This window comes from Heloderma suspectum, chromosome 5 (genome assembly GCF_057233095.1).
Source record: "Heloderma suspectum isolate Gila_16-S chromosome 5, 16-S_ref, whole genome shotgun sequence".
Classification (NCBI taxonomy): domain Eukaryota; kingdom Metazoa; phylum Chordata; class Lepidosauria; order Squamata; family Helodermatidae; genus Heloderma; species Heloderma suspectum.
The window spans coordinates 166,505,587-166,530,985 of record NC_139462.1 but is presented as its reverse complement, the minus strand read 5'-3'; the positions used below and the strand labels follow the sequence as shown (position 1 = coordinate 166,530,985).

The following is a 25,399-nucleotide window of genomic DNA, read 5'->3' as shown; positions in this document are numbered from 1 at the left end:
ATTAAAGGCAATTAATTTGCTGAATAGGCTGGCAGTCCAACTTGTCATCTGATATGTAAGGGTCCTATTTACTTTGTTTTACTGTGTCTTCAAGTCTAAATTGATGATATACTGGCAAGAGTTGTAGGATGGCCAGAAAAAAAAACAACCTCCTCGAGCTCAAACTAATAATTCATTGATAGTCAAATGGATCCCTTAGGAATCACATACAGGATGTGGCCCTTGCTCAGCTAAGAACTGGACACAGGATCCACACATTAGCACCTGCTGAAGGTGGAGGTACCACCAATGCTCTCCTCATTCTAAGGCATGTTCTGCTTGTGTGACCCACATTTGCTAAAATACTCACCAAACTTTTCTGCAAACCCAGCCATCTGGATAGGCCTAGCTTCCTTTCTGGACAAAGCTAGCATGCTTTCTTCATATTTATAAAGACAAGAGGATAGATGTCCTCTTTTTAAGGGCTTGTTGACAGACAAGCTAACATTTACCACATAACCTGAATGGAAACATAGGGGGAGCTGTATGAAGCATCATCTGGTGCAAAGTGCAATATGGCTTTGATGCTGCTATGCTATATTCTATATACCTACCTATGTTTGACTCATAACTGGATTGGGACATTCCTGGTTCCAATGACATAAGCATGTGATTCTCTCTGCCACATTGTGTAAAACTGTTTTCCTCAACTGTGTCTATTCTCCCACCTGGGCATATACAACTGACCACTTAATACATCTGAAACTGTTTCATCTGCAAACGCTCATGCCAAAATATGTGTCAGTCTTTAAAGTGCCAACAGCTTCTTTTGATAACTCAGATTAATAGTTATCCTTCTGAAATTCAGCTTAAACGTCTTCCAATGAATGGAAGATGGTAACAGAATATTATAAACAAATTAGAGCTAAAAGGAAGACTTAACTGAATAGAAGATGAAGAACACAAGAGCTTTACTTTAATTTTTAAAAGAAAACGGGAATAAACAGGCATATTCTTTGTTTTTTTAAATAAAACTTCTAAAAAATTTTTGCATCTTGTAATTTTTAAAAATGCTCTTATAACTTCCAGATAAACAACTCAGAACCAAAACCTCACAGGTAAACAAAACTGAGAGTTTATTACGATTAACTAACACATGGTAAATCATTACACCATGAGCCAGAAGGCATTTTAGGTTGCAATCCTATATGCATTTACCTGGGAAAAAGCCCACTGAACTCAATTGGACTTACCTTGCATTGTGAAACATGTGAGAAGGTTACTTACCAATATTTTAATCATTATGCTAGTGCGGACTACATGAAATAGTTCTTTCAGTAAACAAGAGTGGAGCAAAGATGTTAGCAGCCTATTTAGCATTTGTGAATCCAAGTGCGCCACAGGAATATCTTCTTTGTAGTAATGTGTAAATATTTGTACTAAAGAAAATGGGAAATGTGAGATTATTAAAATGTCTGAAGTAACATACTACTGAAACATCAGCTAACACAAAGTCATTTTTAAAAGGCAAAAAAGTGTAAAAATGATGCAGTGGAAATTCTTTTACCAGACAAGGGGATTTGGAATAATTAGAGCATGATTTTTCTCCATAAGATATGAAAAGCTGCATAATTTCTTATAAAAGTATTATTTCATGACATATTGGATGAAAACATCAAATTAGTTCCTTTTACTGTACAGCAACTGTTCTAGTAAATTATGGATCTGAAAATACTCACATTCCAAACTGGGCCAGCTAAGAATGAATTAAACACTTCAAATTTGGGGCCACTTTAATATAACTGGTTCAATTCATTACCTAAAATGGAGGAAAGGGGGAGGGAAGCAGCTAATACATCATAAACCTCATCAAGTCTGCCTTTACATAGAAATTCCAAGAAGTCCTTATTGTGGACTGATGCAGTTTCTCTGCCAACATAAATTCTTCCTTGAAGAATAACATCTGGATCCCCTGGAACAACTCAACTGCATATCACTGTGTCAATTCTATCTATCTATCTATCTATCTATCTATCTATCTATCCATCCATCCATCCATCCATCCATCCATCCATCCATGGAAGGCCCTTAGTCACAAAAATATGCTCTAATAAATCTTCCTTTTTCAACATTAAGTATAGCCCATCAACCAAAAGAAATGCAGGTTGCTTATCTGTAACTGTAGTTCTTCAAGTGGTCATCTGTGCATTCTCACATATGCCGGGAACCCTCCCCCACAGTCCACTGCACATATCCCAGTGGGTTCCCGCCCGTTCCTTGAGACCACCTAGTGTGGCCTCAGATCCGAGGCAAAAAACAATCATGCCTCAGTACCAACATTGAATCCAACATTGACACCGAAGCAGGGACGGTGGGTGGGTTGTGTGAATGCACAGATGACCACTCAAAGAACTACAGTTACAGGTAAGCAACCTGCATTTCTTCTTTGTGGTCTCTGTGCATCACACATATGGGCGATTAATAAGCTCACTTACTGGAGGTGGGTAGGTAATCTTAAACCAAGACTGATGACAGCACAGCTTGCCCAAAAGCACAGTCTGCCTGTACTTTGACATTGAGTTTGTAGTGCTTCACAAATGTCAACAGTTTCAACTGCGTCACTGCCCTGCATACGTCCGACAGCAGTAAGCCTTTGGTAGAAGCTGTAGATGTGGCCACTCCTCAAGTGGAATGCGCTCAGATGTGGGAAGGACATTCTAACCCAGACAAATCATAGGCCACACCAATGGTTTGCAGGATCCATGATACCAGTCCCTGGGAGGAGACAGGAGAGCCCTTCTTGGGACCCCCATAGCAAACGAAAAGGCGCTGTGTGGTATGGAACAACGCTGTCCTGGACATGTAAATGGCCAATGCCCTCTTGACATTGAGAGCATGCACTTTCTTTTCAGGTCAGAAGAAGGATTTGGGAAGAAAGTCGGCAATGATATGGTTTGGCTGACATGAAAATCAGAGACCACCTTAGGTAAAAAGTCAATATCCAGCTTCAGGTCAACCATGTCCTTGTGGAAAATTATGAAGGGATGATCCACTCGTAAGGCGGAGATCTCACTAACACGCCTAGAGGATGTGATGGCGACCAAGAAAACCACTTTCCATGGTAGTAAATGAAGGTCCGTCATGGCCAGAGGCTCGAAGAGTTTCAAGAGGAGGGCGTGCAAGGCAACACAGAGACTCCATCAAGGAACCAGAGTTCGCACTGGAGGTGCCAAGTTCTTCAGACCCCTCAGAAACTGGCGAGTAGCAGGGTGAGTAAAGAGGGAAAAACCTTGAACTGATCCTCTGCAACAAGAAAGAGCCACCAAATACACTCTTATGGACGAAAGTTTTAAGCCTTTTTGGAACAAATTATGCAAAAAGAAAAGAACATTTTCCACCGATGCCTGAAGAGGATCGAAAGCATGAAGATGAGCAAACTTCAGAAAAGACAACCACTTTGCAGCATAGGACCAATTTGTAGCCGGCTTTCAAGCCACATCCAGGATTGCCTGAACTCTGGGTGGAACTCAAGGAATGGTATTTATCGTCAAATCCGCCAAGCTGTTAGTTTCGGTGTTCGGAGATCCGGATGTCAAATCCTGCCTTAGTTACGAGAGATCAGGTCTGGAACTTGCGGAAGAACTGCCTCACTGACAGAGTAGGGTTGGGAACCATGGTTGCCTCAGCCACCAAGGAGCAATTAGAATGTAGTCCGTTTTGTTGTGTACTGTCTTCTGCAGCACCTTGGAGAGGAGGGGAAATGGAAGGAACAGATAAATTTTCCCTCACCACTGTATTTGGAATGCATCGCCCACAGACGATCGACCGATCCCTGCTCTCATGCAGAAATGAGTGCAGACTGCATTTGTTGGTGTTGCAAACAGGTCCATTGTGGGACGACACCATTCTAGGAACAGCTGATCCAAGATACAAGCCAACATATCTCACTTGTGAGACAACTGGTACGCCCAACTTGGGGTATCTGCAAGAACACTGTCTTGTCCAGCAATGTGAAGAGCACTCAAGACGATGGCTTGCTGGACTGCCCACTGGAAAATGTCCAGAGTGAGGCTGACAAGCTGGGAAGAATGCATACCGCCTAGCTTCTGGATGTGCCACAAGACTGTCATATTGTTGGTCAGAATTTGCACACGTTGTCCTTGAAGGTAAGGTTCGAAAGCTTGCATTGCCTTCCAAGCCTCAAGAAACTCTAGAAAGTTTATGTGGTACCAGTTTTCTTTTGCAGACCAAATACCCTGAGTTTGCAACGGGCCACAGTGGGCTCCCCATCCCAAGAGAGAGGCGTCTCTCGTCAGGATTTGAGTAGGGGATGGCTGGATGAAGGAAACTCCTCAGTCCAAGCTGCACAGCTGCATCCACCAGACATCAACACTTGGTCCGGAATCGTGAGTCGACAACGCTGAACATCCAAGGTGGAATTGAAATTTCGCAGCAACCAGTTCTGCAGTGGTCACATCCGAAGTCTCGCCCATCAAACAACTGCAACTGTAGCTGCCATGTGTCCCAGCAAAACTTGAATGGTGTGGGCAGTGACCCGTCGATGAAGGAAGACGGTCTCTTAAGAATAAGCAGCTGAACCTGTCAGTTTTGCAGAAGGTAAGCGTGTGCAACTGTCGAATCTAACAGCACTCCTATAAACTGGAGACACTGAGTAAGGTTCAGAGTTGATTTCTCCCTGTTGACATACAGGCCCAATGCGCCCAGAAGGTTCAGAACAATCCCAATGGCAAGGTAAAGATCCTCTTTGGAGTCCGAGACGAGCAGCCAGTCATCCAAATAAGGATAGACCTTGATTCCCTGAAGTATGCGCACACGACCGCCATGCACGTTTTAAAAACCCTTGGGGCAATCACCAGACCAACGGGCAGGACCTGAAACTGGAACATATTGGTACCAATGATGAAGCGTAGCTAACGATGGTGAGCGTCTGCAATCATTATATGAAACTACACATCCTTCAGGTCTGTGGTGGCAAACCAAACATTCCTTCGAAGAAGAGGGAGAATCATAGCCAACGTGATCATTCTGAACCTTCTGGGACTGATAAACTTGTTCAGGTCCCTCAAGTCCAGGATGGGGCATAGGCCTCCATCCTGCTTTGGTATGGTGAAATACCGAGGAAAAAAAGCCATCATCTGGCTGGAAGGACTCTTTGGATAGCTCCTTTTTGAAGCAAGGTGTACGACTCCAGGAGGAGGGCTTGCGAATATGGAGTAGCACGGACAGTCCCTAGTGGGGGAAGGGTGTGAAACTTTCATGTAACCCTGACCGATTATTTCTAACACGCAGGTGTCTGATGTTCTTACGTGCCAGGATGGACTTGAAAACAGGTTGATTGGGAAGTTCGTGGGCAACAAATATCGGGAAGTTGACACTTAGAGGATGGTTCTGGCCTGCCACGACCTTGATGGAACCTTGAAGATGGAGTGGCTTGCTTTTTCTGGTGCTGGGAAGGCTGGTAGAGCTGGTACTGGTCAAATTGTTGTTTGGGTCCATACAGTTGAGGATGAAACCACTTGCCACCCTTGTACTGATGCAAGGGACAGGCCCATCTTATGGGCGTTTGTCTTTGCTTTCGGGACAGAGTCCATTTGCTCGTCCATCTTGGCATTAAAGAGTCCTTTGCCGTCAAAGGGCAGGTCTTCTATTTGGGATCCTTTTGGTCCTATGGGAGATAGGCACAAAGAGAATCCATCTTCTCCCACAGGAATAGCTGATATCTATCTGGCCATCATGTCCTGGTAATTGGCCACATGGAGTCTGAGGGCAGCTGAGGAATACACCCTCCGACCTAAAAGATCCAACCTTCTCTCCTCCTTGTCGACCAGCGACGTGTGAAACTTTTGCAACCTTCCCTGTGCCGGCTCCACGACAATCGAGTTGGGGCGTGTGTGTAAATACAGAAACTCTGCCCCTTTTCCTGTACTCGATAAAGGGACTCAAGGCATTTAGACATTGGGGCCATGGAGGATAGAGCCTTCCAGGACTGCTGAATGGTCTGAAGGAGGGTTGGGAGGAAGTGGACCGACACTGGTTTCAATGACTCAATATGGAAGGCATTGAAGACAGGATCCTGTATATGTTCCTCCAGCTGTTGTACTTCAATGCCCAAAGAATGGGCCATCCTGCTGACTTGCTCAGCAAAGTTGAACATGTCCTCCAAAGGGGACACTCCTTCTTGGGACCCCACCATGTCATCTGGAGATGAGATGGAAGGTGGGACGGATGAGTATGAGGGAGAGTCTGACTGATAATCATCAGCTGAGTCATGGTGCGAGTCTGTTTGTGGGACAGCAGTCGCAGGCGGGATCTGCTGTGACACTGACAACAGAGTCGAGTGAACCTGTTTAGGGGCATCTAACTGGCTCCGCAACAGGGAAGAGGAACGAGGAGGCACAGGTGGAGGCACAAGGAACTCATCTCTTGCAGGAGGATGAGAAACAGTTGCTGGTGCCCATGGTTGAAACCGAGGCGAAGCTGCCCCAGATATCTGGTATGATCAAAGTACTCTCGGTCCCAAAAAGTACACCAGTCCTCAAAATGGTAATGCCTCTGCGGAGGGCAAGACCATTCTGAACTCCTCTCCCAGTTATCATGAGATCTTGACCTCTCCCTATAGTGGGACTCAAAACGGTGATCTCCATAAGGAAATGAAGTAGCCTAGGATGAAACTGCTGCTCTCGGTCCTGAGGAAGAGACGGGAGAAGACATTTGAGGCTTCCTGCCTTATTGGCGATTGACGCTGTCTGGATGGAGAAATCTCTCGATCCTGAGAGACTGGTAGAGGAGGAGAAAAATCCAAGATTTCACCCTCAGACACCGTCTACACCGGCTTGATGACTGGAATGGTTGGTACTGGTGACAACACATGAATTGGTGAATCCAGCAATGGAGGAGGTGCCAGAAACTTTGGTTTGGAAGATTTTTCAGCAGCCTTCTTTCTTGTTTTTTAAGGCCATTCGATCCTGACTTTGGAATCTTTGCCTTTTTAGTGATCTTCCTCTTGACCGAGAGCACTAAGGAGCGCCCCGGAGTTGGAGGATCAGTCCGTTTGATGGAAGTTGTCGGGCGAGGGGACATTGGCTTTGACGAAGACAATAGTTGCCCCTACTTTGTCTTTTGCAGAAGATCGTGTAGCATTGTTTGGATCAGTAGCCAGTAACGCTCTGCCTTGAGCCTGTCCGATCTGTTTTTCCGTGCCTGTTTAGTAAACAATTGGCACAAGGAGCAGGCGTTGGGTAAATGGCCTTCACTCAAACAAAAAAGGCAGAGGGAATGAGGGTCACTGGGGGCAACTTACTCCCACACTTGACATACTTTTGAAAAGGTGCCTTTGCGGCCATAAGTGACACTGCAGCCACGGCAAGCCAACAAAAGACGGACGACAAAGGATTTTTTTTTTTGATGGAAGATGACGAAGACAGGGGAAAAACAAACAAGGATAACAAACAAGTCCTCAGCAGCAGCAAAGAAAATGCTGGTAATTCTCTTTTTAGCACAGAGGAAGCTTCAAACAAGACTATCCACTAGGCGGTCGAAAGAGAACTGAGGGAATGGGTGGGAACCTGCTGGGACATGTGCAGTGGATGGTGGGGGAGAATTGCCACCAAAACATTCCTCAGCTATACAAGCTTCCCGAATGAGGCTCAGCGCAGGTGCAGAACCCATATGTGTGATGCACAGAGACCACGAAGAACTTCAAGAGCTTACACTGCAAGAAAGCCCATTCAAGCTGGAATTCTAGTTCTGATTACAATTTCTTGATGTAGAACAGTCATCCCCAGGTATTTAACTACAGATTTTTGCCTTTGTTTGGAATCTACATATTAGTCTCACTACTGCATCAGCATCAACTGCCAGAAGCCTGACCACTCATTTATCAAATCTCCATCGCCTACTATTTAGGAACTTCTGTGCTGGATACAGACTATGTTAACAGCCAGATTTCTACTGAACGCAGTAAGGCGTTTATATAATTCCACAATAATCCTTGAGCTATTAATGGGGTGTTATATGGGCTTTTACATATAGTCACGTAAAAATTAGCGCATGTCAGTCATCAAGTTCAACATGTTGGTTTATGTTACAATGTTGAATATATTATATCATACCTGCACGCTGCAGCAGAACTACTTCACCAATACTTATATACTTCTTAAGTATTTCACTGCACAGCTAGAAAACCAAACCACAAATCTATTACACATTTCTTAAACATGAGAATCCACAAAATTTTATATTGCAAATAATTTGTTTTTAAATACACACCACACCAATCTACACTTAATATGATAGACAATCAACACATAATGAATTAAACAAAAACCTGATTATTAAAGTTGCCTGGCATATTGCTTTTTGGCCTGAAAGTCCTCCTTTGCTGAAGGAACGGTTGCATTTATTATATAATAAATACCTTTATAGGCTACAATCCAAAGCACACTTAAGTGGAAGTAAGTTCCACTGAAATGAGCAGGACTTTCTCCCAAGTAGATGTATTTAGGATTGTTACGGCAGCAAGCTATGGCAGAATTCCCCAGCAGTCAGAGTAGCCTGAGTAGCAATGCAAAATCAAAATGCTGGGAAACTGACGCTATGCTCCGATTAGGCTACGCCTCCCAACATGCATTGTTAAGTATGTAGAGTTGCTGTACTAGGATTTAAATTTGGGGGACAGAGTATAAAAAATGATTTAACTTCTCTATGGTACAGCATTAAATGTTTTACATTCTTACTACCCCTGTAATTGGGGTTTGCAAATTTTGGCTTGGCTTACTTGCCAAATGCATTATTTGTGGTTGTCACTGGTTCTCCCTTTCTCAGGTCCTGTGGCATATAGAGAGAACTCAGGAAATGGAGGGTATGTGTTTGCCCTTCTGCTGATGCTGTAAAGCCCGTTATAGGCTTTTCTACATGAGGCTTTTAACCTGCACCTTTACCGAAGCTTCTGCTTCCAGATTTTTTGCGGGATTAAAATCAGCTCCTTTACACGTTTTTTCTAGGGGTTTTCTTTCTCTGCCTTTCTATATGTTCCATTATGCAACCACTAGGTGGTGCTGTGGTATAGCGGAATTGTGCAAATACATGAGGATTCTACAACAACTTTCAGAAAAATACCAGACTTTCCTCATTAGGAAAAAAATCCATAACAATAGTTGCAAAGCATGGGAGAGGCTCTGGAGGGTGATGATGTCATGTAAAGGACCCGCAAACTACCGTGAGCAAGGAATCATGAGCGCACAATAAATGTCTCGTGTAGAAAGGCTCTACATCAATGCTCCACATATTCTTATAATGTTCCAGGCATTATTGAAATGCTGAGTTTGACCACTAGATCACACAATAGTTTAATACTGCATGGCCAAGAGAATCACACATAATCGCTAGATGTACACACATATAGTGCACATGATACCATCTTTGAATTAAATCCATACTGTGAGGGTTCACATGGTTGGGTAACACACTTCATTTCTGAACACTTGATTGCTGGTAGATTAGTGTGTGAATTGGCTCCACTTGGAGCACTGTACTTTAGGTGGTAAGTTATCTGTGGTGTTTTATTTGATGGCTGCATTCACTCATGCAAGTCATAACTGGATTCTGCAATCATCATGTAATGGACATGCATGTATGAATCAGGCCATAGAGAGAAATACTCCAAGATCATTTCACAATTAATGAAACTTTTATTCTGATCAAAGCCTTCCATCTTCTGCCTTTTATAGACCAATGTAAGCAAAATATTGTATACGGAGAAGAAACATACTTTTACCTTTTCATGTCCTGATACAGGAAAATGCGAATACCAGCAGTCTGCTCTCTCACAACCATTCAACGTATTGAAATGTGATCTGCAGTATCCACGAGGTAGATAAGTCAATCCTAAATTAGTCTGCAATATAACCCAAGACAGATCAATCATTTTTTCACCTCAGAGTTCTTATTTGAAAACAGTCAGTCTTCACACTACAAATCTCTCTGGTACATATATTTCGGGACTAATGTGCATTAAAGAGATTTTTAAAATGCCGGATTTACTGTGATAAGTTCCTTTTTGACACTGGGTGGAGGAATCGCAACATAATGTAACAAAAAGAACAGCTTTAGAAGAAACCAAATCCAAGAAACCAACTAACTCACTCAGGAATTGCTGATCAATTATGCAACTGACATGCAGCCAGAAACCAAAGAAACAAGAGGACAGAAAGAGATCTCAGGGCTCAACTATTCTAACACAAACCCTAAGAGCCAGAGAGCCTCATCCTGCAGTCCCCAACAGTGAGCATCACCAAACTAGGGTGGGTAGGATACTCTCCATCAATTACAGAAAAGAAACTTATCACAGTAAGTCCAACGTTCTATTTTCCTACAGTGCAAGCGGGTATCCTTGAATGTGAAGTCCAGAAGCAGTACACATCTCAGGGTGGAATCCCTTTGTAAGGCAAAGGGCAAAACTTTTTAGGTTGCCTGGAAGTAGAGATTAGGTTGCCTGAAGTAGATTCCTGCACACTTGGTCACTTTACCCCTGGTTTGGCCTAAATAATATAGGTGAGGTACCTTCAAGGACTTGAGATGGAATGTTTGTATTCACTCACACTCTTAAACATTAAAGAGAATGACAATAAAATCTAAATGCATTTACTTAAAGATTGGGGAAAAGATAGCACCTTGCTGGCTGAAACTAGTCTAACAACCATCAACAGTGGCAAAAGTGATCAGCTTTGTAGTGTTGCACAAAGGATGGATGACACTGAGGGTGTTTCTACATTAAGCAAAAAACCCGCAAAACCCCACATCCTTTCCAGAACTTCCTGTTTTTGGTTTCTTTGTGGGATTAGGAAGGGCTTCTTTATACAGCAGCCACATGGTTTGAACTGAGGGAGTGCCTTCCTCCCTCCCTGGCATGTGTGCAAAGCGGGGTGGGGTGTCTTGTTTTCGTAGCTTAACTTCTGCTGTACTGTTTTCTCACAGCCTGCAGGAAAGCTCTGACTTACTTCCAAGTAGACATAAAATGTAAGATTGTGCTGTAAGTCTGCAACCCTTGGCACACTTATGTGGGAGTAAGACGCATTGTACTCAATGGGACTTACTTCTGAGTAGACATAAGATCACCCTGTAAGTCTGCAACCCTCGCCACACTTACTTGGGAGTAAGCCCCACTGAACTTAATAAGAGTGCTCTGAAACAGAGGATGTTGCTTCTGAGCTTGGTGGGGTGGGGGATCAGATGTGTCTCCCTTTGTTGCAGGGAGGCATTTTACCCTCTTCTCCCTCCAATTGAGAAACGCAGAGGCAGGAGACACAATTGGCAGGTGATTCTTGCCCTCGCGCCTGTCAAATCCCATCCTGACCGCACCCTTAACAACTGAAAACAAACGCCCACAGCAGGCAGACACAGCAGTTTCTTCCACTATTGGAGAATTTCACAGGGAGGTCATGGCGCTCCTGTTCCGTGGGCTGGAAAAAATACCAATTTTTTTGCGTTTGGGGAAAACACAAGATAGGCTGGAGGAAATGGTGAGAGCCACCATGGAGGGTAACAGCGTCATCTAAAGAACCTGCAAACTTCCGAGACAGAGCCATCTCAATAGTAGGATTAAAGCTCCATGTGATGAACCCCTGAGAATGATGTAGTTGTCTTACCAATGTCAACTAGGGAGATATTAGTACTAAAGGCAGATGTGGCATCACTTCTTGGGGAATGGGCTGTAAATACGCATAGGCACAGCAGAAGCAAATGTCTCATCACAATACATAGATCTATATGCTCTTATCCACCTTGATAATGTAGCCTTGGACACTCTCTTTCCTATGGTGGATGGGCCATAGGAGACAAACGAATTTGATGCCCGAAAAGTCCCTGATTTCTGAGGCTTTTCATACATCTCTGCTCTTTGTACATCCTAGCTTATGCTGTTTTCTACTTTGGATGAGTTTGGCATGAGCAAAATGAAATTAGGATCAGCTTTTGTGTTCAATGAAACATGGAGTTCACCTTTGGTATAAAGAAAGGTTCTGTATGTAACACTACTGGATTAGGATGGACCATACAGAGCTTCTTCCTTGACAGACTCTGGGAGTTTGTGGGTTTTATTCAACAACACTGAAAATTCTTGGCTGAAGACAGCCTATAGGATAGGGGTGGGGAACTGTATATGCATCATCTGGTCTCTGACTGAAGCCCCAGCAGGAGCTCCTCCAGCTGGCACCTTGGTAAGGGCAGCTTCATTTGCCCTATACCTCCTCTATTGGGGAGGGTGTGGGGTGGGCAAAGCACTTAGTACACCCTCTCAATTGGGATGGCAAGTGGCACACTAAGGGGAAATCCCGCTGTTATCTATTATTGTTAGTAGTAGTAGTAGTATTTTTCAATTTATGAGTTGCCCTAGAGGTGAAGGTCTCAGGGCGACACACATAATAAAAATGAAAAACAATACAACCAATGATTAAAACACCCAGTAATACAACACATTAAAAAGTATTATTTAAAAGCAGCAATAAAAATTCAGCATATAAAGAGATAAAGCTAAAAACAGATGATTTAAAAATACGGTACACATATTAAAGATCAAGCAAGCAGCAGTTTAAAAGGCCTAGGAGACTAAAAAGGTCTTTGGCCTGGCACTTAAAAGTCAATGAAGCAGGTGCCAGGTAGAGCTCTCAAGGGACAGCATTGCACAATTTGGGGGCCACCAAAGAAAAGGCCCGCTCATGAGTAGCTACTCACGGAATCTCATTGTCTGTGGGAACCCAGACCTCTGATCACAGGTAACAGCAGAGATTTCTTTCCTTGCTAGCCTTTGGGGGGCCACACACTGGATTTTCCCATCCCTGCTATATGTGGAATCTGATACATGACTCTTAGGTGGAAACGGAGCTCCAGCAAGAGGCACTCCTGAAGCTTTAAGCTGGGGGGCAAATTCCATTTCAGAGAAGGTCATCGGGGACGGGGAGACGGGAGGAGAGATGCACATTCCAGGGGCGGATGGGTCCACAGCTGAAGTGGGCTGGAAAAAGTTCAGTGCCCCTTAATTTCATTGTTATCAACTTATAGAACCATATCTACTCAGAGGTAAGCAGGACAAGCCTCTGCATGTCTATTCAAAAGTAAGCGGGACTGAATCACTCAGCAGCACTTTAGACATAACAACTACGAACCTATCTGGACAGAGAAAGCCTAGCTACAGTTATCCATACTCTGCTAACCTTTAATTTGGATTACTGCAATGTGTAATATGTGGGGCTGCCTTTGAAAATGGTCCAGAAACTTCAGCTGGTCTAAAATAGGGCAGCAAGATTGTTAACAGCACTGGCCAATATGATCATATACACCAGTGCTTTATGATGTGCACTGGCTGCCAGGACATTTCTGGGCCAAATTAGAAGTCCTAGTACTAACTTACAAAGCTCCAAATGGCTTGGGATCAGGTTAACTGAAGGATCGTATCCTTCCATATATACTTGCCTGGACCCTAGGTTCACCTTAAAAGCCCATCTCCAGGAGCCCCTACCGAAAGAGGTGAGGCAGGTGGCTACTAAGGAGAGGGCTTTCTCAATGGTAGCACCCCAGATGTGAAATGACCTCCCCAGAGACTTGCCTGTTGCCTAAGTTGTGATCTTTTTGGTGCCTGGTGAAGACCTTTAAATTTTCCCAGGCTTCTTAACCCTTCAGTTTTAAAAATTATGTTAGTGCATTCTTAGATCTTTGCACTGCTGCTGGCTTTTATCTTGGTTATTATTTTGGTTTTATTCTGTTTTAAACTTATGGTTTCATATTACGTTTTACTATGTTATTGTATTTATGGTTTCGAGCTTTGTCTTGTAAACCACCTAGAAAGCTTTGGTTAATGGGTGGTATAGAAATATAATTAAAAAATTAAATTCGTATTTTGATTCTTTTTTTCCTCCTTCTTATTGTTCACTCCTTGGGAATCTTGTTTTATAGAAAGCTGTATATAAATCATGTAAATAAATAAATAGCATCTGAAACACCATGCCTCTGCAGAAGTAAGCATGAGCATCACATCTACGCAGAAGGAAGCAGGACAAGCCTCAGAAGGAAGTATGACTGAATCACTCAGCAGCTTCCTCCCCCAGTCCTGCCCCCTCTGCCCTGAAGGAAAAATCTCTGATCTCCAATCAGCAGTTGACTGCAGAGAAAGCGATTATCTCTGATCAACAGTTGATCTGAGAGGTGCTTTCCCTTGCTAAGCACTGAGAAAGGGAACTTTTTTCAGTGCTAAGGAGGAAAAAGCACTTGTCTCTGATCAGCTGTTGACTGGAGAGAACTTCCTTTCCCTCCATGGCAGAAGGGCTAGGGCCAGCAGATGTAGATGCTGGGCTGGATGGGGGATCCCTATGGGCCTTATCAGGTCTATGGGCCAGAGGTTCCCCTTCCCTGCTTTAAGCCATGTGACCCTCTTCCCAAGTGTCTTGGGTCAAGAAATCCTCTCTCAGGCCACTCAAGAAACCACACCCTCTATGTTAAGCTTATAGTTCAAAGACTTACCACTGCATCTGTGTCTACTTTCCAAGATTCATAACCATTAGAATATGATGAAGGCAAAAGAGGATCTTTCCTGGAGAATCTGAAATCTAATGTGGAAGATAAGAATACTGATATACTGAATGAGATGACCATGTGCTACAATTATAATTAAACCTAAATTCATTACAGTGTTATAAAATTACTTTATTCACCTTCTCTGGTTTTATTCCAGAGATGATTTGACAACTGTAGTTTTCATTTCTTTCATACTAACATTTTAACTCTCTTCAAGTACTGTGAGTGAAAGAAACCATTAAAAATGAAAGCTGAAATTCTCAGGCTAATACCACCCTGGAAAGCAAATTAGCTGTTTTCAAAATGATTGTGACTGTAGAGAATAAGGGACTCTTACAAGGCAATTTCCTTGTAGTTACATCCCGTTTGGATTACTGTAACACGCTCTACGTGGGGCTGCCTCAGAAGAGTGTTCGGAAACTTCAGCTGGTTCAAAGAACTGTGGCCAGACTGCTGACTGGGGCTGGTTAGAGGGAGCGTACAACTCCCCTGTTAAAACAGCTTCACTGGCTCCCAGTCTGTTTCCGGGTACAATTCAAAGTGCTGGTTATGTCCTATAAAGCCCCATACGGCTCGCGTCCAGGTTATCTGAAAGACTGTATTCTCCCTTATGAGCCTACTCGTGCCCTGAGTTCTTCAGGGGAAGCCCTTCTCCCCATCCCGTCATCATCACAGGCATGCCTGGGGAGAGGGCCTTCTCGGTGGCTGCCCCAAGGCTCTGGAACTCCCTTCCCAGGGAAGCAAGAGTAGCGCCCTCCTTGATATGTTTTCGCAGGCACACAAAAAGTTTTTTGTTCCAGCAGGACTTTGGGGATAACTAGTCTGGACCTGGGAAAATGCGACATACGGATACCATTTTTGTTGTTCTTGTTGTCTTTGAATGTTTTAATATCTTTACTATTTTAATATTGATGATTTAATTATATTTTTAACTTTTATACAGTTGTATTTCTACTTCTATTTATAGGTTTTAATTGTAGCAGTTTTAACGTTATAAGACCGCCTTGAGTCCGTGTATTGGGAAAAAGGTGGGATATAAATAAATATAATAATAATAATTTCTTTACAGTGATCTCACATCTATGCAGGACAGTGGAGACACTTTTTCACTCACACACATGACCTCGTATGTATACATTTTGTCAGACATTACAGCATACATGTGGTTTTTGCCCATTTTCCTGGACAAAACTAATATGCGTTTAGAAGGTCTTATATAAACTACTCTTCATTTTTCTGCTAATTAGCTCTACAACAAACTGAGAGGTGTAGAATAGATACAAAAACATGCCCCAAAGAGTTAAAGGACTTTTAACAGTAGTTTCACTTGAATTTGATTTAAGCAATACCTTAACTGCAGCAACAATGCCCCTTATGAACACAGAAGTCTCTAAGTTTGCTGTTCAACAACTACATTCCCAGAGGATGCAATACCTCCATTTTAGTGAGCTGAATGAACACAAGTGACTAGAATGCTTCATTTTTAACTATGAATTTCTGTAACTTCGTAAGTTTTAAAAGGATGACTGGGTATAAGCAACAGTTTTGGTAATGCCATCAATGCTCCAGTCTGACTGAGAGCCTGTGAGGATTTTCAAATTTCATGTAGTGCTGTAACACTGAGGAATCCACATTAGTGTGGTTTGGAACCCAGTACATTTAGGTCTATAGTTAAAGCTCTGGATTCCAAATTACCTAGGGAGCAATCCAGAAACATTAAAATCAATGGAAACTTTATCACTGACTGTAACGTGATCTGGATTACATGGATGAATACATTTCTCAAGATGTCATCTGATCGGGAAATCAGAACTTTCCTAACATTTGTACATGCTCAGTGGGCGGTCCCAAATGCCATATCACACTGTTTCTGAAACTTCCTTCAGTTTCAAAAGCAGCTTCTTGTGTGGTGTGAGGGGAGGGAGACTTCCCTTCAGGAAATGCAACTCCAATTATCCCTTGGGTACAAGGAACTAGTTGTAAGATTCTTTGGGTCTTTGCCTGTGATAATAGCATACCCTTTGACTACCACATCTAATTATACTTAATTATTCATCTGTTCAGTAATTTCGTCCACCATCCTCTCTAGCTTTCATTTAGCTAACCTTCTATAGTATTTTGGTCAGATGGTTACTTCTACTGAACAGGAAGTCATCATTTATTTTAATTCCCAGCTTGTTATTGCGTTGAACTCAGACCAGCAAGGGTAGATTAAGAACATAGGTACAATAACTCTAAGAACCTTCAGGTGAGGATGCAAAATGTAGAACTAAGTGCAAATTTGGAGTTTTCTTTCTGAGTCACCATACTGCTTTTGTTTACAGGCTGCATTTTAACTTTAATACAAATTAACACTCCCTGACACACACACACTTTGGTCAAAACATGGCGGGCTCACATGCTCCTGCCTCTCCCAGTGCATTGTCCATATCCTGGGTTCATGGTGAACAGTTTACTTTTGCATCTGAATAGTGCAATCTATGGTTACTGCTTAGCAGAGAATTAGAGGCCCACTTCAAACTATGGTTTCCAATTGTACGTAAACTATGGTTTGCATTAACCATCACTTGCCAAGTTCAGATGTCATAAAACCATGTTACTATGAACCAGGAAATGGAGAAGGAAATCAGCACGTATGACTGAGCCCACAGCATATTCCTGATGCCCAAACCCTGCCAATGTCTGGCAAACCAGGTCTTTAAAGCAATACAGCAAAGTAGTACTATAGCAAAACAATTAAAATGTTCAGGTATTATGAATGAATAAAATACCATTTATCCATGGTTTCACTGCTATGTCTTGCTGTTGTGGAGCAGTTCCTTTATTAGCAGGAAGCAGCAATTTCAGCTGATGGTCACAGTTCACAGGTTCAATATACTGAGCACTCTCACTAAATTCCAAGTGGGGAAGAAATTCATATGACTAATGATGCAAAAACATTCATATCCATTATTGATAAATTAGTATGAACTACATTATAATTTCTGTAACTAAGAATCCATCCCCCAAAAAGCACAGGGAGCTTCAATAGCTAGATGGCTAAACACTCCTTGTTGATTAGCAAAAGTCACAGGGAACATAATATGTAAGCTGGGAATGAGGCGCTGTTTGAGCAAAGGGGGAAAAAGTAAAGAAAGGGCTCTCTTGTACTGAACATGCCACTTGTCTCTCTTGATCAGTACCATTTACTTTGACTAGCATGCCTAATATTTCAGGTGGGAGTTTCTCCCACTCCTGTCCTTGGGACATCTGGGATGCTGAGCATGCCAAACATGTGCTCTACAACCAAGTTATGGCCACTATTCCAAAAATCTCTTCAATTGGCTCACGGGATGGAGACCATAGAAGGTGGCCTATTGTGAGTCTATTAGAGCAGGGGTAGGGAAACATTTTGGTTCTGGGGATTGGATTGCACCCTGTAGACCAGATGATGTCAGGGGGTGGGGCCTCACCTGAGGCTCCTTGGGCCAGATGGCCTGCTCTGGAAAGCTACTTTGGTACGTGGGCCTTAGGTTTTCCATCCCTGTATTAGAGACTACTATACTTGTCTGCCTGCCTCTTTAGGTGAGCAGCTATAGATTTTCTCTCGAGTCCAGTATCTATTTTAATTGCCTACTAGAATTTTGCAACATAAGTTGATAGTTTGAAGACAGTAGGAACAACCATTCTATTAATTAGTTATTCAAAGCTTGACAACTTTGACAATTCAAAGCATGACAAAGCTCAAGGAGTTATGGCTGTACAACCCGAGTGTTAGTTAGAATGCTGGTCATACCAAATTCTTATGAAACAGTAGGCGGTGATCTAAAATCCAGTGTGAGGGGGATATGAGTGCGCCTTCTCTTACTGAAGTTCTCTCACTCAACCATTTTACTCCCATTGGGGCTGAGAGAAGTAAACTCCTTAGGAAGAAAAACAACTAAGAAAAAGAAGTTCTTGGAAAGAGTGGGCCACTCTCTCATGGACTACTTTAAATTCCAGCTGCTCCCCCTGCCCATTTATGGGTTTTCAGCAGTGACCAGACAAAAATTTGCTGAGATCACATCTTCTCTACAAGCCAAAGTCCCTCCACTGCTTTGGCTTGTAGGGAACATGCTAATTGTAGCCAGGTTTGGAGCTGATCTGAAGAAACTGTGGTGACTACAAGAAGGTGGCTTTGACCGTTTACTTCCTAATGCAGCATTTCTAACCATCAAGTTACTGCATCAATAAGTCATAAGTTGCTTGCTTTGACCTTGCTCTTTTTGCCTCATTTTTGTGTTCCTTGATTTTCCACTGCAAAACGATTATTTCAATACCACGGCTGCTGTACTGAAGAAACTGACTAGAGATTATGGATAAGTGAACATGAAAGTTCATTAAGGTTCTCCAAATTCTTCACTGAAGCTTGTTTTGCCTCATTTGCATTTCTGAACATGAGTGTCGTTTTTTCCTATCAGAAAAAATGAGCATTTTTAAAAGTGCACAATTTTTCCCAATTGAAAAAAAATATATGCATTTTAAAAATATGCACTTTTCCCAACTCAAAATGTGCATTCCACCCCCCACTCCCAGGCTAAAGCGTGAAAATAAGGATGGGGGGGATTTCTGCAAATGCACACCTCCAAAAATGCACATGAGCACATTTTTGGGAGTGTACTTTTTGAACGCAAATGCAAATTTGGGAAATTATTAAAATTTCCCGAGACTTGCGTTTCTGCTCACATTATCATTCAGTGCTGTGACCAGGGCAAATTTGCATGATTTGCAAAAAGGAATGAAATTCTCATACATCCTTACTATAGACAGGCATTACTGCTAGGCATTACATACGAAGATAATTTCCCAGTTTCTCATGCAATATACCCCGTTATTGAGCTATAACAAGAAGTCACAGAGGGTAGTTCCAGGTAGTGGTGATAGGGGACTACTGCTCTGCTCTATGGACCATGTACCATGGAGTTACACAAGGGTCTACATTATTTATATGCGTGTGAAACCTCTGCGTGTGGTCATCTAAGGATTTGGAGTGAGGCATGATGGTGATACTCAGCTCTATTCTTTCCATCAAACTCAGGTGAAGCACTGGACATGCTGAACAGATGTCTCAGATCAGTAAAGGACTGAAAGAGGGCCAATAATCTGAATCACAATCCAGTTAAGACAGAGGCACTGTTGATAGGTGGTTGCCTGAGCTGGGAAGTGGTGTTCAACCTGTTCTGGATGTGGTTAAATCCTCCCTTCCCTTGATGCCTAATTGGCATATGTGGCACACGTGTCTTTCAACAGCAGAGGCTGGTGTAACAGTTGCAATCCCTGCAAAGAATGATGTCCTGCCCAGTTATCCATGCCCTGGTTACAACCAGATTAGATTAGTGCAATGTGTTGCCCATAAAGCTGTCTCTGAACACTATTCAAGCTTCAACTGCTTAGATTACAGATCAGAACTGGACAATTAGAACATCTCACCGGTTTTAACACACCTCCATAGGCTTCTTTCTGAGAACAATTCAAAGTTCTAGTTTTAACCATTAAAGCTATATACAGCTTGAGATCTGGGGGGTGTTTCCATGACAACGGAAGGAGAAGCGAACGGAGGAATACCGTATTTTTAAAAAGGAATCAGCTTTGCTGCGCTTTGGTTCATGCAGAGCTCCATGAGTGAGTGCTCCACACCAGTAAAAATCGCTTCACAGAACATACTTCCTGGTGGGGGTTGGCATGAACATCATCTGACTGGCAGAGGCTGCTCAAACAATATGAGAGGCTCCCCCCGCCCCTGCTCTCCCACCCTTTCTCCTTTGCCCTGAATCTGCAGATGCACCTTTTGCGGGAATTACTTCTGAGTAGACACACATATGCTTGCGCTGGGAAGGGAAACCAGCTCCCTTTCTAACCCAATGCTGTGCAGCATCTCTATAACAAAGGTGTGAAGTAGATACTTCCGAAGGCAATAAACCAAACAAAGAATCCGAGACTCGAGATCGTGCTTTACAGCCTTTAGGGCCTTTGTGCTTTAAACTGCGCCATCTCAGTCGAAGGGGATCTCTGTAAATTCTGATGTGCGCACTCAGGGGACAAGCCTCAGTGAGCACAATGGGAGTTACTTCTGAGTAGACACTAACTGATTTGTGCAGGGACAGGAAACACACAGGAAACACCCCTTGACTGGGGTCAGGGAGAAAGGCATACCCCTGGACAGGCTTAGCATACCAGAGGTAAATGTGGGGGTTGGGGCACAGAGCAACTATACCAGGCAGAACCCGACTTAAGAAAAAGAATTGGATTTTAAGCAGTCTCAGGAAATCCATTTTTTCCCTAATAAGCTCCGAGGTGGCTGCTGGATGGCCACGATGTCATATATCCCCAACGACCTCCAAATGAAGCCAGCTCGGAGTAAATCACTCATGGAGACACCCCCCTGGTTATCTAAAGGATGGCCCGTTCCCGCATGAATCTGCCTGGTTCTTATGGTAGTCTTTCTGAAACCCTTCTCTGGGTGCTCTTCCCACCAGAGGCTAGGTGTGGGACAACTAGGTACAGAGTCTTTTCAGTTGTGATGCCCACCCTGGACACACTCTCTACAGAGGCTGTAGAGCTTCTGGCATGTTATTTTATCTTTGTAACTTCTATCTAATCTTGACCTTAAAAACAAAGAAAAGAAATCTGGAAAAGACAATTAAGAAAAGTTGTCCTTTCACTTTTTACTTACATTAGGTTTACTTTAACATTACTATTTGAATACGTACATTTTTGCAACACCCTGAACATTTGGTTTTTCTTCTTTAACAGCAGGCACTTTCTCTGAAACTTTGTACTGTAAAATGAAGGACGTAACTCAGTTAAAGTAAACTGGAACTCATGTTTCCATTGTATAACATAGCCTTCTTGTTCATAGAATATTCAAGGGGAATAAGAGAGATGGTTGCCTATAGAGCATGCTGAGTAATATCTGGGGGCCTATTCCCCCCACCCAGAACCCACCAGGAGCCATGCCCCTCCCTGCATGGAAGGAGGTCAAATCAGTCCATCCTAAAGGAAATCAACCCTGAGTGCTCATTGGAAGGACAGATACTGAAGCTGAAGCTCAAATATTTTGGCCACCTAATGCGAAGAGAAAACTCTCTGGAAAAGACCCTGATGCTGGGAAAGACTGAAGGCAAAAGGAGAAGGGGACGACAGAGGATGAGATGGCTAGATAGCATCACCGATGCAATGAATATGAACTTGAGCACACTCCAGGAGAGAGCGCAGGACAGGAAGGCCTGGCGTGCTATGGTCCATGGGGTCACGAAGAGTCGGACACGACTGAACGACTGAACAACAACAACAATGTTCCCTACATGCCTTGTCATAAAGAGAAATCGCCGCCTTTTTGCTGCTGGTACCAACAAATTCAGCAGTGGGGGCGGGGGTGTCACAAAAATGCTGGAATGCATGTGGCCCACAGGCGGTGTGTTACCCACCTATTATAAATAATCTACTTCTAATCCAGCTCTAATAGCTTCTAATAGCTTGCTGCATTACTGAATTGCTGTTATAAGTTAGATATATGCATTTATTAACCTTCATTTTCTAATTTGTGCATCCTGCTTAATTTTGATTAACAGGTAAGTTTTTCTGCCAATGTAAATGTTTAAGATCCATAAAGAAAACTCAGGTTTTCTTCTCAAAAGGCTTTACAGCTAGCGACCTAATGAATCTCAGTATTAAAGTAACAGAGGTCTCCAATACTGCAATCTTATATGTCTACTCAGAAGTAAGCCCCACAGAGTTCAATGGGACGTATTCCAAGTAAGCGTTACACTTACTTGGAAGAAGTCAGTGATATCAGTGGGACCTACTTCCAAGTAAACACAGATTGGATTGTGCTGTAAGCAATGTAACATATTACATATAAAGATAGGTTCCCTCAAATAAATTACATATTGTATACTGTTATACATATTGTATAACATTACCTTTTACACAAAAAATCAATTCACTTAAGTACCTTTTTATCTATGTCAAAAATCTTTAGAAGATCATCTGATTCAGCCAGCTGTCCGTCCTCAAGAGATGATTCTGTTACACCTCCTATGGAACTGATTCCACTTAGAGACTCTGATTTAATTTCATCAACTGGGAAAATAATGCAAGATGTATTGTTGTTAAGAATGGAATGCTTAATTCGGAAATGGGTTTATAATTTCACCAGGATTTAGAAAGTGTCAACGCTTTACAAAATAACTCTTGTCCTGAACATGAAATTCCTATTCTGGACTAAGGTGGTAAAAGATAATGCTGCATGATTAAACATATGATCAGTTATAGTAGTTTCATATGTTCCAAGTCATGAATCAACTGCAATTATCACATGAATATGCTAATGCATAACTCATTTTATGATTCAATATAAAAAGTACAAAGAATAACTATTATCTATGAAATATCCCTGTAATCTTCAAAACCACCAACTCAAAAATAAAAAATTAAGGATAGCACTGTGTGGAACTGCTGGCATTTTTGTTTCAAATATCTTTATTTAAAGGAGTGGAGAAATATTTGACTATATTATGAAACCAGCAGATCAGCATGTCTTTAAGGATCCAGTGCTGTTGCAAGTAGCGGCAAAGCCTTGATATTTTAAAAGGATTCAGATAAGTATATTACTAGAAGGATGGAATGTTGAGGCAGGGAGTCAAGGGAGGGAAGGTCTCTGAAAAGAGACTGAAAGGACAGGGTGCAGACTCCTCTCAAAGACCATGACCAGGTTTGCATGTAACAGGGGCAAATCATGGGTTAACCCACAATTTGCCAGAGTTACATGCCACTGCCATTCTGAATATACAACCTGATTGGCCCTATCAGAGGTCGCCCTGTGATATGCAAGCCCAGATACCATGGGTTAATCGTAGGTTGAACAACCCAAAGTTAATCTACAATTAATCGTTAGATGAACTTTGGGTTGTTTAACCCATAGTGTCCAGATTTGCACGTCATGGAGCAACCACTGATCAGGCCGATCGGAGGCTGCATATTCAAGATGGCATCAGCACATACCAAGCATGTACAGTGCAAATCATTGGTTAATTAACCCACAATTTGCTGCTGTAACATGAGACCAGGCCCAGTGCTATGTTGTTACAGAGTGTCCTGTGTACATGTATAGACTTTAACATCAGCTGCTGGACTTTAGATCAAACTTAACCCTTGAATCACTTCAACAACGTTGCTGTTATTTCTTACTCTATTAGAAATTATCAGAGCTTTCTGGGCAAACAAATGTTGCCCAGGACTAGGGATGAAAGGGGCATATTCTGCTGCTACAAAGACAACTGCATTTCACAAATGCCCTTTGCTTTGGGGGCCACTGGCATCACTCAGTGGCTAGAATTTAGAGAAAACCAAGTAAGAGTGCCATTTAAGTGTAAATGCAGTTGGGAAGGATGGTGTGTTAACACCAATTTAGAATACTTCCCCCACAAGCTTCTATTTTCTTTCTATCTGCTCCTATTCTTACCTTCTGTCAATAAAACCTCAGCATCTGTGACAGATTTCAATGTTCCATGATCCTGAATGGGACTCTCTCTGTAAACACATAGATTTTACAACATTTAGGTGAAGAAAATGTTTTCTAAATGAAAAAAACATGCAATTTAGATAAAACATTCAGGAATTAAAAACCTAGCTAAGGGAAGGGATTTCTCAGAATCAGATGCAAATTATGACACTACCCCCATAAATGGGTTGAATCCAACTTTTCAATCAATTTGCACAGAAAGGGTCAATAAGATGAGAAGTGGGCAGCTGGCAGAAAAGGGAACCCTAGCCAACGATAGGGAAGGGTTGGAAACCTCTTAACCTGATCCTGAAAGGGAAGAGATTCAAGATACAGATCCACAGTGATTTTTCCAAGCTGCTACAATTCTGTAAATGGTCTTAAAGATCCTTTAGAACTCCTGAAGCAGGGGCTTTGTCTGGCTAAGGATAGAAGAGGGTTCAGTTCTCCAGGAAAGGGAAAGAATTATTCTACCCCAGTCATAAAGCTTGAGTAATGATATCCTATCCCTTCCCTAAATAAAAATGGTGATGTAATTAATACCGCTGCATTTGTGCTTCTTTTCACATCGCTGATCAATATCTGCAGAGTGAGACTCATCCATTCATAATTTCTGCCAGCATCTGGCCAATTTTCACTAACAATTTGAATATTTCAAGGGAAAATATAAATGTTTTCAAGAATGTATACAAGACAGTCTCTGTTCACATCCTTCTGCTCATTACTTTAACAAGTATTCCCTTCCCACATAAAGTTGTTTTATTAACAAAGTCTAGTTCTTACAAGTTTTATACAATTTAGGTTCTGGAGTCTGGATAAAAGACTTGATCTCAGTTCTGTCTCTCCACCTTACAGCTGTAGCAAGCATGGGATTTTAAAATACTAAAATAAATGTGAGAATTATGTATCAAAAGGATAATGAAATGTGCTTAAAAGTTAGGAGTGGTCACAATTTTGTCATTAAATTGGAAGATGGAGGCCCACATGCAAATTATCACAAAATGTTAACTTGAAACTTAGGTAAGAAGAGGTTATTCCATTTAACTGGATAACATTATCCTAGAACCATTTTTGTTATTTTGTGTTAATATGTTATGTTCATTATCATTCATAGAATATAGCAAAGCAAGAAAAGACAGATACATCATCTTTACTAAGTGAACGGAAAGTTATCTTCTGAAACCTGGACGTAATAAAATGTGTAGCTTTACAGCTGGATAATTTGGCACAACAGTTCCACAATTTAAAAAGGTGCACATAACCTTTGTTTTTAAAGGCACATTTCAGTTTCACCTGTCTGTTATAAGGTGAGTA

General features: G+C 42.2%; 1 protein-coding gene across 1 annotated transcript in view; it reads right to left on the bottom strand.

Moving 5' to 3' along the window:
* Positions 1–25,399, bottom strand: part of TOPAZ1 (testis and ovary specific TOPAZ 1) — a 62,094-nt gene that overhangs the window by 29,483 nt on the left and 7,212 nt on the right. The window contains exons 3-10 of the mRNA XM_084858245.1: positions 24,047–24,114; positions 22,538–22,665; positions 21,294–21,361; positions 17,337–17,455; positions 14,512–14,597; positions 9,776–9,895; positions 8,112–8,175; positions 1,267–1,418 (exon numbers count right to left, since the gene is read on the bottom strand). Coding sequence (XP_084714371.1) covers positions 1,267–1,418; positions 8,112–8,175; positions 9,776–9,895; positions 14,512–14,597; positions 17,337–17,455; positions 21,294–21,361; positions 22,538–22,665; positions 24,047–24,114 — 805 coding nt within the window. The remainder of the gene's footprint in view (positions 1–1,266; positions 1,419–8,111; positions 8,176–9,775; positions 9,896–14,511; positions 14,598–17,336; positions 17,456–21,293; positions 21,362–22,537; positions 22,666–24,046; positions 24,115–25,399) is intronic.